General features: G+C 48.5%; 1 protein-coding gene across 1 annotated transcript in view; it reads left to right on the forward strand.

The window, feature by feature from the left end:
• Positions 1-14,827, forward strand: part of Grhl2 (grainyhead like transcription factor 2) — a 101,399-nt gene that overhangs the window by 74,267 nt on the left and 12,305 nt on the right. The window contains exons 11-13 of the mRNA XM_052747401.1: positions 244-275; positions 7,454-7,548; positions 10,570-10,655. Of these exons, the coding sequence (XP_052603361.1) occupies positions 244-275; positions 7,454-7,548; positions 10,570-10,655 (213 nt within the window). The remainder of the gene's footprint in view (positions 1-243; positions 276-7,453; positions 7,549-10,569; positions 10,656-14,827) is intronic.

A 14,827-nucleotide genomic window follows, 5' to 3' on the forward strand; every position in this document is an offset into this window, starting at 1 on the left:
AGTAATCTGGTTAGACCAGACCGGCTTTAGCTAGAAATAGTCACATTTCTGAATTTACTTTATAAAATCTAAACATTATTCCCAGGGAGAATGTGAGGAGGTTGTATTTCCTTAGATAGACACACACACACACACACACACACACACACACACACACACACACACACACAGGAGTGGGGGGGAGGCATTGCTAATCAAATGTCTGCTGTTCCCGGCCTACATGTGTCTCTGATTTTCCCACAGGTGTACTACAACACGGACGAAGACCGGGAAGGGTGAGGAACGCGTTATTCTAAACACTTAATGTTTTTGTGTGTGTGTGTGTGGGGGGGGGGGGGGGGATGGACCTCCTCACCCGGGCCACCCTGGGCAGGAGGCGGGACTCCCCATGTGCTTGTGTCTTAGAACTGGCTGTTGGGTGGCAGCTGGGTGACGGCCTCTCTTCCCTCTTCTGTCCCCTTCCTTCGTGCCATCTCCTCTGAATAAAAGTGACCGGTCTCCTCTAGTGCAGTGTGCTGAGATCTTTCCGATAGTTCCTGCTTCCCATTGTTTGACCCCAACACAGGGTCTAGTTGACAGTGTGGGAGCCTTTCCTGAGACAACACAGCTCCTGAAGCCTTCGCTGTAGGTTGAGACCCTGCTCCCTGCCCTGTGTGCTTTAGATGAGAGGTTGTTTCCCAATATCTTCCACTTGTGTCTCTGTCACAGGGACAAGACGGTCTCCATCTTTGCTGAGAACACACGCTCACCGGGAGATTTTTAGGGGCAGCTAACTCTTCAATGTGTTTTCTATCCTTAACTCATTGTATAGATTCACAAGTTTGCAGCTACATATGCTGTTCTAAGGGCACCGGGATGACCCTTTTCCAGGCCGTAGTAACGTCTATAGCACACTCTTGGGAGGTAGTTGTTGAGCGGCCTTGGTCCTCTGCGTGCTGCTGGTGACATAATGCTCTTTGCACATGAGGAAGGGCATCGTATCGTTTCTAAGGTCTGGATGGTTTCGACTTTTAGATTTAAAGGAGGGAAGTGCCCTTTGGCTCACGGTTTCGGAATAACTCCCCATGGGCTGGCTCCATTCCATTTGGGTCTGTGGCAAAGCAGAACATGGGGTGGAGGCAGGGGCAGAGGTCCAAGTGGTTCCCTTTTGTGGCCTGGACACAAGAGGAGAATGTCTCTGCTGGCTATAGAAGGCCTCTTCTGTGACATTTCGGCCTCCAGTCTCTTGAATGACACTGCCTATGTTCAATACGGTCTGCTCCAGTGAGTTAATTCTTTCTGGAAACACCCCCACAGACACACCCAAAAGTGTGCTTTACAAATCTCCTCAGGGTCTCTGTAGCTAGAGTTTTCCTGCCTGGCCCACGGTCAGGACAAATCTCTATCACCCGCCAGTCCCATGGCCTCTCAGACCCAACTGAGTAAACACACACACACTTATATTGCTTACAAACTGTATGGCCATGGCAGGCTTCTTGCTATCTAGTTCTTATATCTTTTTTTTTTTTTTTCTTTTTTTTTTTTTTTTTTTTTTTTGGTTTTTTTTTTTTTTTTTTTTTTTTTTTTTTCGAGACAGGGTTTCTCTATGTAGCTTTGCGCCTTTCCTGGAACTCGCTTTGGAGACCAGGCTGGCCTCGAACTCACAGAGATCCGCCTGGCTCTGCCTCCCGAGTGCTGGGATTAAAGGCGTGCGCCACCACCGCCCGGCCTAGTTCTTATATCTTAAATTAACCCATTTCTATTAATCTATAAGTTGCCACCTGGCTCATGGCTTACCGGTATCTTAACGTCTTCTCATGGCGGCAGCTGGCAGACTCTCCTCTCCCCAGCCTTCCTGTTCCCAGAATTCTCCTCTCTCTAGTCCCGCCTATACTTCCTGCCTGGCTACTGGCTAATCAGTGTTTTATTTTCAATCAATCATCCACAGCAGGTCTCTCATTCCAAACACATTAACAATTGAGATTATCTCAGCATGTTCTGTGTCTGTTGAACAGCTCTGAACTCCATCCATCGGCCTTGTTCCATCTGGATCATCCTTTTCCTTCCAAACTTCTGTTCCTCCTTGTAACTGATCTTAGTTAAAATAACGTCTTCCTTTCCCTCGTGGAAGACACTGGACTGAAACAAAACAAATGATCCGTGTGTGGGGGCATTTGGCCTCGTGCCTGTGTCTGTGTACCAGTTGCATGCCTGGTGCCCACGAAGGCCGGAAGAGAGCACTGGGTCCCTGAAACTGGAGTTACAGATGGTTGTGAACTGCCCTCTGGGTGCTGGGAATCAAACCCAGGTCCTCTGAAAGAGTAGCCAATGCCTTAACCTCCAAGCAGCTCTCTAAAACTCGACCACTGTTTTTGTTATTTTTTTGCCTTCTGAAACTTGGTTTTCAGATTAAACACGTTTGGAACCACATGAGTTACTATATTGGGAGCTCCCTTCTTGTAAGCTGATGTTGTATTTTTCTCTTAAAGCAAGTTAAAATTACATTCATTCCTCGGGATCTATTTTGTGCTCGTTGTTTGCATTAGTTGCATGTAACTAACATCCCAAGGTAAGTTTCTCCCCGTCCATAAACCTAGGCTCTCCCGTTCTACGTAAGACAGTTTGTAGTTGGCGAAGGAAGTGTAGCAGATGTTGCTAACCCCATTCTTGGAGCAGAAGTTGGCAAGTGACAGATTGAGGGCCAGGTGTGTGTGTGTGTCGGGGGTGGGGGGGGGGGAGAAGCAGGTGGAGGATGGACAGGATCTCACTATGTAGACCAGGTTGGCCTTGAACTCACAGAGATCTGCTTGCGTCTTCCTCCTGAGTGCTGGGATTAAAGCGTGCACCACCACACCCAGCCCCAGTCCCCTGGTTTTGAATGGTCTACAGACTAAGGATGCCTTTGACCATTTTAAAAACCTCCCGTGAAGACTGACGTTATGTGACATGTGAAATGAAGTGCCCTTGAGGCTCCGTAAGGAATGTCTTCCCGGACACGTCTGCTTAGTTCCTTTATGTATTGTCTATCATTTCGTTGGTGAAACCGCAGCCTAAGCATTTGTTGTTGGGCCCTTTGCATCCATCTCAAAGGGAGAGGATCTCAGGGGAAATGAATGAAATGACCCTCACGCCGCTTAGGGCTGGAACCTTGACCAGGGCTGAACCTCTAAAACCACTTGTAAATTCTCTTAAGTTTGATTAGAAAGCCAAGCATTGTGGCTCATGCCTGTAATCTCAGAACTCATGTAGCTGAGGCAGAAGGATCAGAAGTTTGAGGACATCTTGTTGCACGTGGTAAAATTCCCATCTCAAAAACAAAAACAATTAGTTTGTTCCTTTTATCTTGAGACAGAAATAATCAAATTTCAGTGGCTGGAACAAACAGGAATGATTAGAGTTCTAATCTCTCGATCATATTTTATAAGAGACAGCGTGGCGTCATGAAAGAATTTTGGCGTTGAGCTCAGGAAGCCAGGTCCATCCCCTGGACTGCTGTTTATTCACATGAAGCCTCAGGCCGGCCTCTCGGTCCCTGGCTTTAGTTTTCTTGAGTCTATACGAAGGATGTTGTAGAAGGCTATCTCTCAGATCACTCAGCACTTGGCATTTCACTTAGTAATGTGCCTGAGCTAAAATTCATGGGAAAACTTAGGAGAGTGGGAAGTGACTGCCCTACTGGGCAGACCCCGCTGGCTCTTTCGGCCTGTCCTTTGCAAGCTGACTACATTAAGGAACCAGTGACCCACCTGTAACTAACTCCGTTGGTGCAGCCTCTCCATCAGGACTCCCTGTGTTGTGGCCCAGTCATTCATTCCAAGACCAGTGTCCTATACTTTTATCCATCGTCTGATGGAGCGATGTGGGCAGTACTGATGCTTCAGTGTTAGTGCGTGGCAGGAGCTCGGCTGTTGCTGGCTGTGGATTCCTTGGCTACATACCGAATGCTATATGTGCGTTCTTTTCATGATTTTCTCACATTTCCCATTTGCTGCCATTGGCGATGAGGAAAAGGGCTTTGAGAAGTCAGGAAACTTCTTGAAAGTCGTCCTGGCACATGGTCAAAGCAGGGGTTGAATCAGCGCCTACCCATAATTCCCAGCACTCACCTGCAGCCACTGTGCTTCCCTTGCTCGGACTCCTCAATTCTTGTTTTGTTTTTTCGAGACAGGGTTTCTCTGTGTAGTTTTGTGTCTTTCCTGGAACTCATTTTGTAGACCAGACTGGTCTCAAACTCACAGAGATCTGCCTGCCTGTGCCTCCCGAGTGCTGGGATTAAAGGCGTGCACCACCAGCACCCAGCCCTCCTCAATTCTTGACCTGTGGCTGTGGAGAGCGTAGCGGGTGGGGATGGGTGGCAGATCCTACTGTGTGGCTGTCTGACCTTTACCAAGACATAGCCCTGTTTCATTTGTGAGTGTTCCTGCCAGAGCAGACAGATCTCTGAGGCCACCACGTGCGTTCGTCCAGCCCTGAGGAGGTACTGTCTTCAGCGGTACTACCAGAGCTACCATCAGGACTAGGATCAGGCCAAGCTCTCCTCGCTCCCCCGGGACTTTGACCTGCTTCCTGTCCACTGTGTGTGGTGCTTAAGAAGCTGCTAACCCCCGCCCCCCAGCAGTGCTGCCAAGGGTCTGGCTCACTTCTCTTGGCCTCCAGAAGTTCCCATCAATCCTGGGTACCTTCGTAGTCCTGAGCTCCAATCTCACTGCAGACCTAACACTTCTCAATGCTTTTCTGATGAGACTTGATAGCGTTTGTTGATACCAAGGGTCTCATTTCCTTGTGATCAGCCCCACAAGCACAGGGCTGACTATGCTGCTGGCCCTGAGTTTTTCTGCCCGGTGGCCAGTGGGATGGAGATGACGTGAGAGAAAGTGCTGTTCCGTTGCTCTCTGACCCTTGAAAAGTGTCGTATAGTGTTGTCCCTGGCCTGGGCACCACAGAGCCTGCACCCCATGCCCTCTGTTCATTGGTGGGGGAGCCATAGCTGCCTTGTTCGGTCTTGATTTGAAAAGTCATGAAACCGTTAAATTCGGGACACTTTAAGACTTACTGATTCCTACTGGATTTATAGATCTGATAGTGTAGAGAAGCGTATTTGGCCTCCCAAGAAATGGGGTTTATCTGAGGTAGTATTTTAATGAAAAAGTCGGCTGTGGGTTGGAATAAGGTGTTTTCAACTCAATTGAACTGGAAAAATAAAAATGAGTCTTGCTTGGTAAAGTAGCTTGACTCTTGCACAGCTTGAGAAGGTGACTGGTAGTATTTCAGGCCATTTACCAATTATTAGCTTAATGACCTCTGACTGCCATTAAGTGGATTCTTTCTCCTTCTTTTTAAAATCCAGCCCCAAGTTCATGGTCACTCCAGTTCCAGGATAAGTCCGGGTACCATGACCTGCTGTGACGACAAAGCAGCGTGGAAAGATGGGGACAGCACCCCAAACGTGTACTACAGTCCTCAGCTGGGACCGGAGTGTTAGCTTTTTCCTTAACTGTTTTTTTAGTTTGGCATAGAAGGACTAAAATAGGCCAGTGCTGGCTCTCACTTCACTCCCTGTCTTCAGCAGGGTCCAGGTGCTGCTCTCACTTCACTCCCTGTCTTCAGCAGGGTCCAGGTTCTTGGGTAACTCTTCCATGAGGCAGTTCCTTGGAGGTTGCCCATGTGAATCTCCTTCCTTCCCTGTTAGCTGGATCCCTGTTCCAGGCCTCTAACACGCCTGAGCCTTCTGTCATTGTGAACATGGGCTGGCTCACAGAGTGCTCATGGAACTTCAGTGGGCAAGGGGGTGGAGCATGCTTTGTGAAGCCTGAACTTGTGTGAGGGAATTTGATTGGCTGATACACCCTCTGCGTATGAAAAGGTGAATTAAGCACCATGGGTTTCATGATGTAAGCATGGATGGAAATGGTTTGGACTGTCCACAGTAGGGTGTCCTGGATTTCTACTAACTGACCTGGGAAGTGGTGAATGCCTCTCTGATGGCAGGAAGTCCACTCAGGAGTCTCGGGGTTTTGTGCTACAGTCTGCAAGACTGGAGTTCCTACATGCCCATTTCCCATGAACACCAAGTGCTAGTTGAACTAGCCTTCTCCATCTTTCTTATCCTCAAGCCTCTCCAGCCTGTGATCATTAGCATCTTCTGTCTTCGCCTGGTGTTCCAGTGGTGTTGACCTTGAGTCCCAGGACTTTGTGAGTCCCCAGCACTCAATGGGTTCTCTTGAGCCTCCTCTAAACTTTTTAATTTTTCTTATTTTACATTACATGTGTATGTTCCATGTGGGTATGTGCACATGCGTGCAGGCAGGTGCGTTGGATCTCTTGGACCTGGAGTTAGAGAAGCCTGAACTACCTGGAGTGGGTGCTTGGAACTAACTCCAGTCCTCTGCAAGAGCAGTATACAGTCTACTGCTGAGCTACCTCCCCAGCCTCCTTTTACGTTTTATTAAATTAATTATTTTTTATTTGATCCATAATATTTGTGTGCATTTATAGGGCATAGTATCATCATTTTACAGTGTACACAGTGTGTAATGATCAACTCAGTGTAATTAATATTTCTAGTTCCTCAAATATTGTCATTTCTATGTCAACAGTCTCCTTTTAAAGATAAGGAGACTGAGGCACAGGGAAGTTGAGAAACATGTCCAAGTCTGTATAGTAATAAACTATAAAGCAGGGATTTTAAATCAGTCAAGGTGGTCTGACCTCAGAGTTCCTGTCCTAAGAATTCTAAGTGATCTGCCAGACACTAGTTCATGGGCCAATCAATCCCAGAAAAGTCAGTGTTTTCCACAGCCCTGCATCTGCATTTCTGAGATGAAAGAATAGCCAATCTCCATTTCTCTGATTTCTCTTCTAATTTTCTTCCTTTCAAACAGTCCTTCCCTTTTCTTAGTGTGTCTGGAACGCACAGGGACTTTGGAAGCGAATGCACAACTATCCGAACTGACCCCACAGAGAATGTTCAGGGCTCAGCACCACCATCTTCCAGGAGGTAGCAGAAGAGGGAAGGAGTGGATTGGACCTCCTACTGTGGCAACTAGGGAAGGGTCAGCCGTGGGGAGTTAGGACAATCCCCACAGAGGTCTGCTGAGGTGGCCTGTCTTGTCTCCTTCTGTGCTCCAAGGGACCATCAGGAGCACACAGGACAGCCAGACCTCATGGATGTGAAGGGTGGCTGCAACTTGGGTGCCACACAGCCACTGCTAGTAAAACCAGCTTTCCCGTGGCCCCCATGGCCCTAATCTTCTGAAGAGTGAAGGAGAGGAGCTCAGCATTCTCTTTGTGGGTCCGTCTTCAGTACAGAGCCTTAGGTCTTCCCTCTGAAGATGGTGTGTGCTTTATCCCTCAGCGGGAATGACTTGGAACCTGCAGGGGGAGGAGTGGTGTGAACAGAGAGAGGACAGGCTCCAGGAGAGCTGAGAATTGTGACACTCTTCTGTATTTAACCGTTTCTGCTCATCTTCTCCAGCAGCAGCGTCCTCGTTAAACGGATGTTCAGGCCCATGGAAGAGGAGTTTGGTCCAACACCGTCCAAGCAGATTAAAGAAGAAAGCATAAAGCGAGGTATCTCTCCATCCTGGCATGCTACTGACAAGGCTCAGAGTACAGTCTATCCCCATGTAAAGGCTGTGGAGTGTCTTGTCAAGAACTCACTCCCTGAGACTGAACCAGTGCCGACCCTGGTGGGCTTTTCCTCACACAGATAGGCAGTTACAGACTTTTCCTTTGCCTTAGGAGATGGTAACGTATCTCCTGACTCACACAGCAGTGATACACAGTTCAGAAGAGATGTGTGTGTCTGTGTGTGTGTGTGTGTGTGTGTGTGTGTGTGTGTGTGTGTCAGTGTGTGTCTGTGTATGTGTGTCGGGGGTGGGGGTGGTGCCATCTCCATGAACCAATGGTTCATGTGATCAGCAGTAGCCTGGACATGCCCATGAAACCTCTGGCTCCAGCTCACCATCACACATTTTCATCTCCATCCCTTGGTGTCTTTTCCTCCCTAACTTTACTTAGGGTTAGGGCAGAGTCCTAGGAAAACCAAGAGTCACTCTGGGGTGTGGAACTGTACCTCAGCCCCACATTCACAACCTGGTAGCTGTTCCAACAACTATTTTCAGAGCTTGTGAAACTGGCACCAGATTCGCCACTAGAAATTGTGTCGGGCACTAATGAAAAGTTAGGGCATGGTTTCTGAAGTCAGAGAGACGTAGGGGGTGCCCTAACCCACCAGCAGTAAGAAAACTGCCCCCAACTCCTCTTTGGAGAAGGATGGAGAAGTCACTGGGCCCTTGCTTGTCTCCTACTGGTTACCTGCCAGAAGTTTCCCAAGAAGGAGGTGGTCACAATCAGCACCAAAGGCCTTGCTGATGGTTGTTTTTCCTTTGCAGCTGCTTGTGGGGTGATGGGTCAGAATCATTTTGGGGTTTCACGAGAGGCTTCTGCCTTTGGCTGTGTGGTGTCGGGGTGTTCAGTGGCTGGTCTGCTGCTGTTGGTAGAAGGATTCCTACCCCTGCTCCACCACAGAACGCAGCTAATGAAAGCTGAGTCTCTGGGCGAGCCCTCTAGTGGTCTGGAGCCCAGCACACTTCCAGGATGCTGTCAACAAGGCCAGCAAGGGACGGCTGGCACTCCTGACTCCCGCCCCTTCCCCTAACACACCCACAATGCTTCAGCACCTTCCAGGCGCTGCTGAGCAGCCAGGACAACGTTCCAAAGACAGTGGTTTGAGTGGAGGTCTTTTGTAAGTGATGCTCATTTTAATAGACCGCAATGCCAGGTTTCCCTAGGGTCAGCCCGCTGGAAATTGCTTCCCCTGCTTTAGGCTGTTGAGAGCTTCAGGAAGAAGTCACAGACTTTCCACCAAGTCATTCCATCAAATACTAGCAATCAGTTTTGTCTTCTCCGTGAATTTAATTTCCTTATCTGGATGTAATTAGGGTCTGTGTTCTAAGTGGTTTCTGTATTTTACTCACATGGCCTCCTCTTTTGATAACCTTTATCAAGGTTACTAGATAAAGTTTTAACTGGCATGTCGGCTATACAGCATTGCTTCAAGAGACTAAATTTGAAAATCCTTGGCACTGTAGTCAGTCTACTTATTTAACTGGAATTTCATTTTTATATTTGATAAAGAGAAGGCACCGCTCCCTCCTCCCTCTCTCTTCTCCCTCCATCATAGTGTAACTGAACATTCACTGTCCAGCAGGGGGCTTGGGCAGAGTCCCTGTCACGTGGTCTGTAGAAGCCGAGGCTTCAGGGAAGGAAGCCTTGGGGATGGAGGAGGGGAGGTGTGGGGGTTTGGATTTATCGGCTTTCACGGTCCAGTTCTTGTTCTCAGGCGGGTGGTGATAGTAGCTAGGAGGACATTTGACCACAGTTTAGAACTAGGCTCGTGGGGTTTTTCCTTAGTGTGGAGAGATGCGGGGTTTCGGCTTTGGCCCGTTTCTTCCCACGGGAGGTTATGCCACTGGAGGACAGAAAGAATAGTCAGCCCTCTGGCTGCAGGATTGCACCTGAGCCATGGTGGCCATTTTTTTCCTGGGAACTGCCTTGCAGCATGATCACCAGAACGGTGAGCACAGTTGGAGGCACAGTGATCAGGAGAAGCAGCAGCAGGGGTGGCCATGTCCTGCAGGCGCAGCTTAGCCTCTCCGAGGTGCATTTACATCGCCAAGGATCCGCGGTCTCTGCGTATCCCATCTTAGTCAGTAGCCTCTCCAATTCAGAAGTTTTACAGAGAAATGAATAGAGAAGCTGTGTCCCAGTCGGAGGTTATAAGAACCCCAACAGCTTCCTGACAGTTTCCGTAGGTTGAAGACTGGGTCTCTATGTGTGTGGGCCTAGAGTGAGTCTACCTCGCGGGCCTTACTTCACAGAACCCGCCGGCAATCCGATGTGGTAGACGCTAGTGTCCTGTCAGGTAACCCAGGCCTGGAGAGAGTAGGCCCTTAGGGTCATGGCAGGGCTTGAGCCGGACTCAGATCTGCGAATCTCCATCTCCTTAGTCCTTCCTGGACTGTCCCAGGCAGTAGTACCCTGTTGACCTGACAGGTCTGTGCACCTGTAGCTTGTCTGCCTGGCCTCCTCACGTTCCCAGCATCGTCCCTTCCTAGACTTGATGCTCCCATGATCTTCACAACTCAGAGATCCTTGAACCCCACTTCCGGGCCCTCACCATGGCAAGAGCAGACTGGGAAGCATTGTGTCATGGCTTTCCCTTCATGATTCTCACGATGGTGTCTGGCTCACCTGAAGCCTGCTCCCCTCCTGGTGGACCACAAACTCCCTAAGGCAGAGGTTGGGCTTAGCTAGCTCTCTGCGACAACACCAGCTCTTGCTGAATACACCCAGAAGCCCTCAGTGGTGTCACTGAATGAGCAAAGTTGCAAATGGAAGTCAAAGGAAAGAGTAGTCACAGGAGACACGTGCCATCTCGAGAAACTCTAGCGAGGACACAGGCGGCAGAGCATTCACGTTCCAGAAGGCATTAGCCTGTTGGCGGGGCAGGCGATGTCATCTTGAGACACCCTGTGACGGGGCGCGGTCCCCTGGCCTCTAGTCACACTGTCCTCCCTTCTCTTGTAGTGCTTTTGTACGTGAGGAAGGAGAACGATGACGTGTTCGACGCTCTGATGCTGAAGTCGCCCACGGTGAAGGGTCTGATGGAAGCGGTAAGCCCCGAGCCCCGTCCGCCTCCAGGAGCCCTGCCCGGTTCGCCTTGGCGGAACCTCTCTAGAACAGTGTAACCACCAGGCTCCAGAATGAGCTTTTGAAAGAAAGGAAGAGCTGAGATCTTTGGGAATACCCACCTCTGTGTCAGGGCCTGTCAGTGTGTGAAGACAGACTCCTGGGATAGCTGTCATATTCCTGTTGATTTCAGACTAATCATCCCTGTCAGATGCCGTGGAGGAGGGGAATGTGGGGTTTTCGTTCATCTCTCAGCACAAAACCGAATTAGGTGCCCAAATATACACAACCCAAAATCTGTGTGGTGCCTTGTTGGCTACAGTAGCATATTCCAAAGTAACATGTGGGTTAAGGAGAAAGATCTGTTGCAGAACTACAAACGATTCTCCCCGCCTCTCCGCTGACCCAGAGCAGGGTTCGTCAGCATGGCCTAGGGAGAACTCAGTTTCTGTTTTAGTCATGCACACTTCACCCGGCTTCGACTGTGCTGGGAGTGTGTGCTGTCTTCTCACACTTGCCTGGTGTACAGTGGAGTAGGAGGTAAGGGGTGCGTGGTCACGGGAACACCAACAGTGAGTGTCTCTTGCCCCTCCTGGTGGACTGCTGGCCTGAGAAACTGTTCTGATGGGACAGCATTTGGGCTTATGGCCAAATATTGCGGTGTAAGGAAATTCCTACGTGTCGAGCTGCGGAGTCGCCTGCCCATCCCTTTCACCCGTACCCTTCCCTTGGTGTCCAACATGGTAGATGTGTTACAAACCAGTACTTCATTCCTTCTTACAGCTAGCGGAGCACTGTTCCACGGTATGGACACAACGTGTTTCATCTTTTCATTTATTCAGCTGACAGACCAATGTTTTTCCTTTTGGGGTGCTACTGTGATGCACTGCCATGAGTTCTCATGGCTAGTTTTTGTTTAGACATCTGTTTCTGATTCTTTGGGAGTAGAGATGGAGTAAAATTGCTCAGGGCGACACAAAATGCCATCTAGTACGTGATTCAATTTATCAGTAATATCAGAATCAATGACTTTGTGGAGAGAGAAAGCAGGGGAGTGGTTGCCAGAGATTTGGGAGCAGGAGGTGGGACAGTGTTTAATGCATAATGCAGCCTGGAAATGGTGAGGGTGTTTTAGAATCCCAGTGAACCGCTGTGTAATACTGTGAATGTATCATGATTGTCTGTCTATCTGTAGTTCTTACTGACAATCAGAAAAATTTAGAATAATGCACAAGAATGCGACCACTGTGGGTGTCATGCTGCCCCGCATTGGTGTCTCATGTCCCCAGGTCATTCTGAGCAAAGCAGCGAAGCCACCCTCCGAAAAGCACAGATGGAGGACCTGGTAGTTTTTTTTTTTTTTTTTTTTTTGCTTGTCATGATTGGTGGGGGAATATTGATTTCTGTTCTACACAAAACAGAAGCAAGCCCAGAAGCAAATGCAAGAAAGCATATGGAATATGTCCCTTCTAATAACCATAATTTTGTTGCTGTTTCTTTGTTTTGTTCTGAGACAGGGTCTCACTGTGTAGCCCCAGCCAGCCTATAATACACTGTGTAGACAAAACTGGCCTATAATTCAGAAATCCGCCTGCCTGTGTGTGTGTGGGGGGGTGGGGGCGACGACGATGATGGCCGGACAGATGGACGGACGGACGGACATGACGACGACTACAGGCATGCGCCACCACACCCAGCTCTGATGTTTACAACTGGTCAGAGCAGACACAACAAAAGGCTTAGAAGGGATGGACCAAGATTTTTTTTTATAATGTGCTTTTGTGTTTTGCCATAGGTGTTAGGTGCCCTGGAACTGGAGTTTATAGACAGTTGTGAGCTGTCATGTAGGTGCTGGGAATTGAACCCCTGTCCTCTAGAAGAGTGGTCAGTGCTCTTAACTGCTGCCCTATCTCTCCAGCCCTGAAACAAGACTTTTTTAAAAAATTTATTCTTCTCTCATATAATACCTGATCACAATTTCTCCTCCCTCTTCTCCTCTTACCCCCCTCTCCCCTCTCCCGCTAGATCTCCTCCCTTCAGAGAAGAGCAGGCCTCCCAGGGATGTCAACTGAACACCGCATAACAAGATACAAGACTAGGCACAAACCCTCATCAAGTCTGGATGAGGCAACCCAATAGGAGGAAAAGGGTCCCAAGGGTCAGAGACACCCCTACTCCCACTGTTAGGAGTCCCGTAAAAACCCCAAAATACACAACCACGTCATGCATGTAGAAGACCTAGCGTGACCCCTACAGGCTCCGTGCTTGCTGCTTCAGTCTCGGGGCCCCCATGAGCCTTGCTTAGAAAGTGCTGCTCAGGAGCGTGTCTGCAGGTTATTTCCAGTGTATGTTCTCAGTCCTTAGTGCTGGAGATGCTGATTTTACTGAGAATCCAGGCTGACCTCGATTCTCTTGCCTCAGCCTCCTGAGCACTGGATTATGGCACTGCAAGTGTATACCACCAGGACCTGCAGGAGTCGGTTTTTAACCAGCTCCTCAGGGATCCAGAACAGGTGTGAACTGATGTGCTGTGCTGGAATCCTGCTTTGATCCTTGGTGTCTTTTCATTTCCTTCGGTAACATCTGGCCACTTTCACAAGTGCAGATGTGACCTCACTGGACCACCATGGATCAAGTCACTTCCCTCGCTCCAACAGCAGCTCAGCAACCTCAGCCTGCACGTCTCTTGTCTCCTTCAAGGGGAGCCCACCACGCCTGTATTGTTTTGGTAGATGGTGATAGGAAGGGAGCAGGGAGATGGGTTAGCATTTGAGCTAAGTCCGGGTCCCTCCCTGGCTCTGGGCAGGTTCTGGAACGAAAGGTTTCTTTAAAGTCCCAACACAAACCTCCTGCTTACCTCTGGGGTGTGGTGGGTGGGAAAGATGGTCAAGAAGAACCCTGTCAGGGTCCTCAGGAGATGTAGGCTGGCAGTGAGCTGCCAACTGAGTTCATGGTCCTTAGGGTGTCATGGAGGACCGTAGCCTCTGCTGAAGGAGGACTTCAGCACCTGGTGAAGATGTTGTCTTTTGAAGAACACTAGACCTTGCTTATGTAGTTTTATCCTGAATTTATTTGGATCTCTGTGTGAAGTAAGAAAACACTCACTGGAATGTGGATCCTCTGAGGACCAGGGCATTTTATTATTACACTCATATTTACCAGTACATGTTTGTAGGTTGGAATATATAGGTGTATATATATGTCACATTCATATGTATTCCTGTATATTGTAATATGTATATATAAAATGAATACAAAAATACATAGTCATCCCTCCATATCTAGAATTGGTTCCACAACCCTCTGTAATAACAAACCCCATGAGTGCTCAAGTCTAAGTCCTTTATATCAAATGGTGTATTTGTATATAATCCCTGTGCATCCCTCCATGTGCTTTAAACCACCCCTAGTTTACACTACCTGACAGATAGAAAAGTGATGTGAATAGCATTGTTTAAGAAATAATGACAAAAAAATACCTGTACACATTCAGTACAAATACAACTTTTACAAAATAAGTATTCTTGATCTTTCTAAGGTTAAGCCTGTGGGTGCAGACCCTGCAGTTACAGGGGGCAGATTGATATGTGCATGTATTGACAGTGGCATAAATACGGGTAATATGTGTTTGTGTAAAATAAACCCACTTATGTGAATATGCAGATACTATCCTTTAGTGCTCAGTGTTCTAGTCTTTGGCCTCAGAAAACGTCTCTTCAAAATCTGGCAGTGTTCCTCACCAGCTAGACGAAGTTTCTTAGCCTGTTTTTCATTCCTAAAATGGAAATAATGAGTATCTGGCTTCCAGGGCCATGGTGAGAACCAAATGAGACAGCCCAGGCAGGAGCCTTTCTCTGGCTTGGTAAGGCCACGGTGATGGTGTCTTTCTTACTAAACCATTCTTGTCCATCTGTGTCCACCCCACCCCCCCCAACCTTGGTTTTGGTTTTTCAAGACAGGGCTTCTCTGTGTAGCCCTGGCTGTCCTGGAACTCACTCTGTAGACCAGGCTGGCTTTGAAATCACAGAGATCTGCATGCCTCTACCTTCCGAGTGCTGGGATTAAAGGCGTGCGCCAGCACCCAGTCTAAGCCATCCTTTTGAGTAGGAACCAGCATTAGAAAACACATTGTGCTGTCCAGACTCTGGGTTCTCAG

The sequence above is a fragment of the Peromyscus californicus genome, unplaced genomic scaffold (genome assembly GCF_007827085.1).
Source record: "Peromyscus californicus insignis strain IS unplaced genomic scaffold, ASM782708v3 Scaffold_20__1_contigs__length_68692818, whole genome shotgun sequence".
NCBI lineage: Eukaryota > Metazoa > Chordata > Mammalia > Rodentia > Cricetidae > Peromyscus > Peromyscus californicus.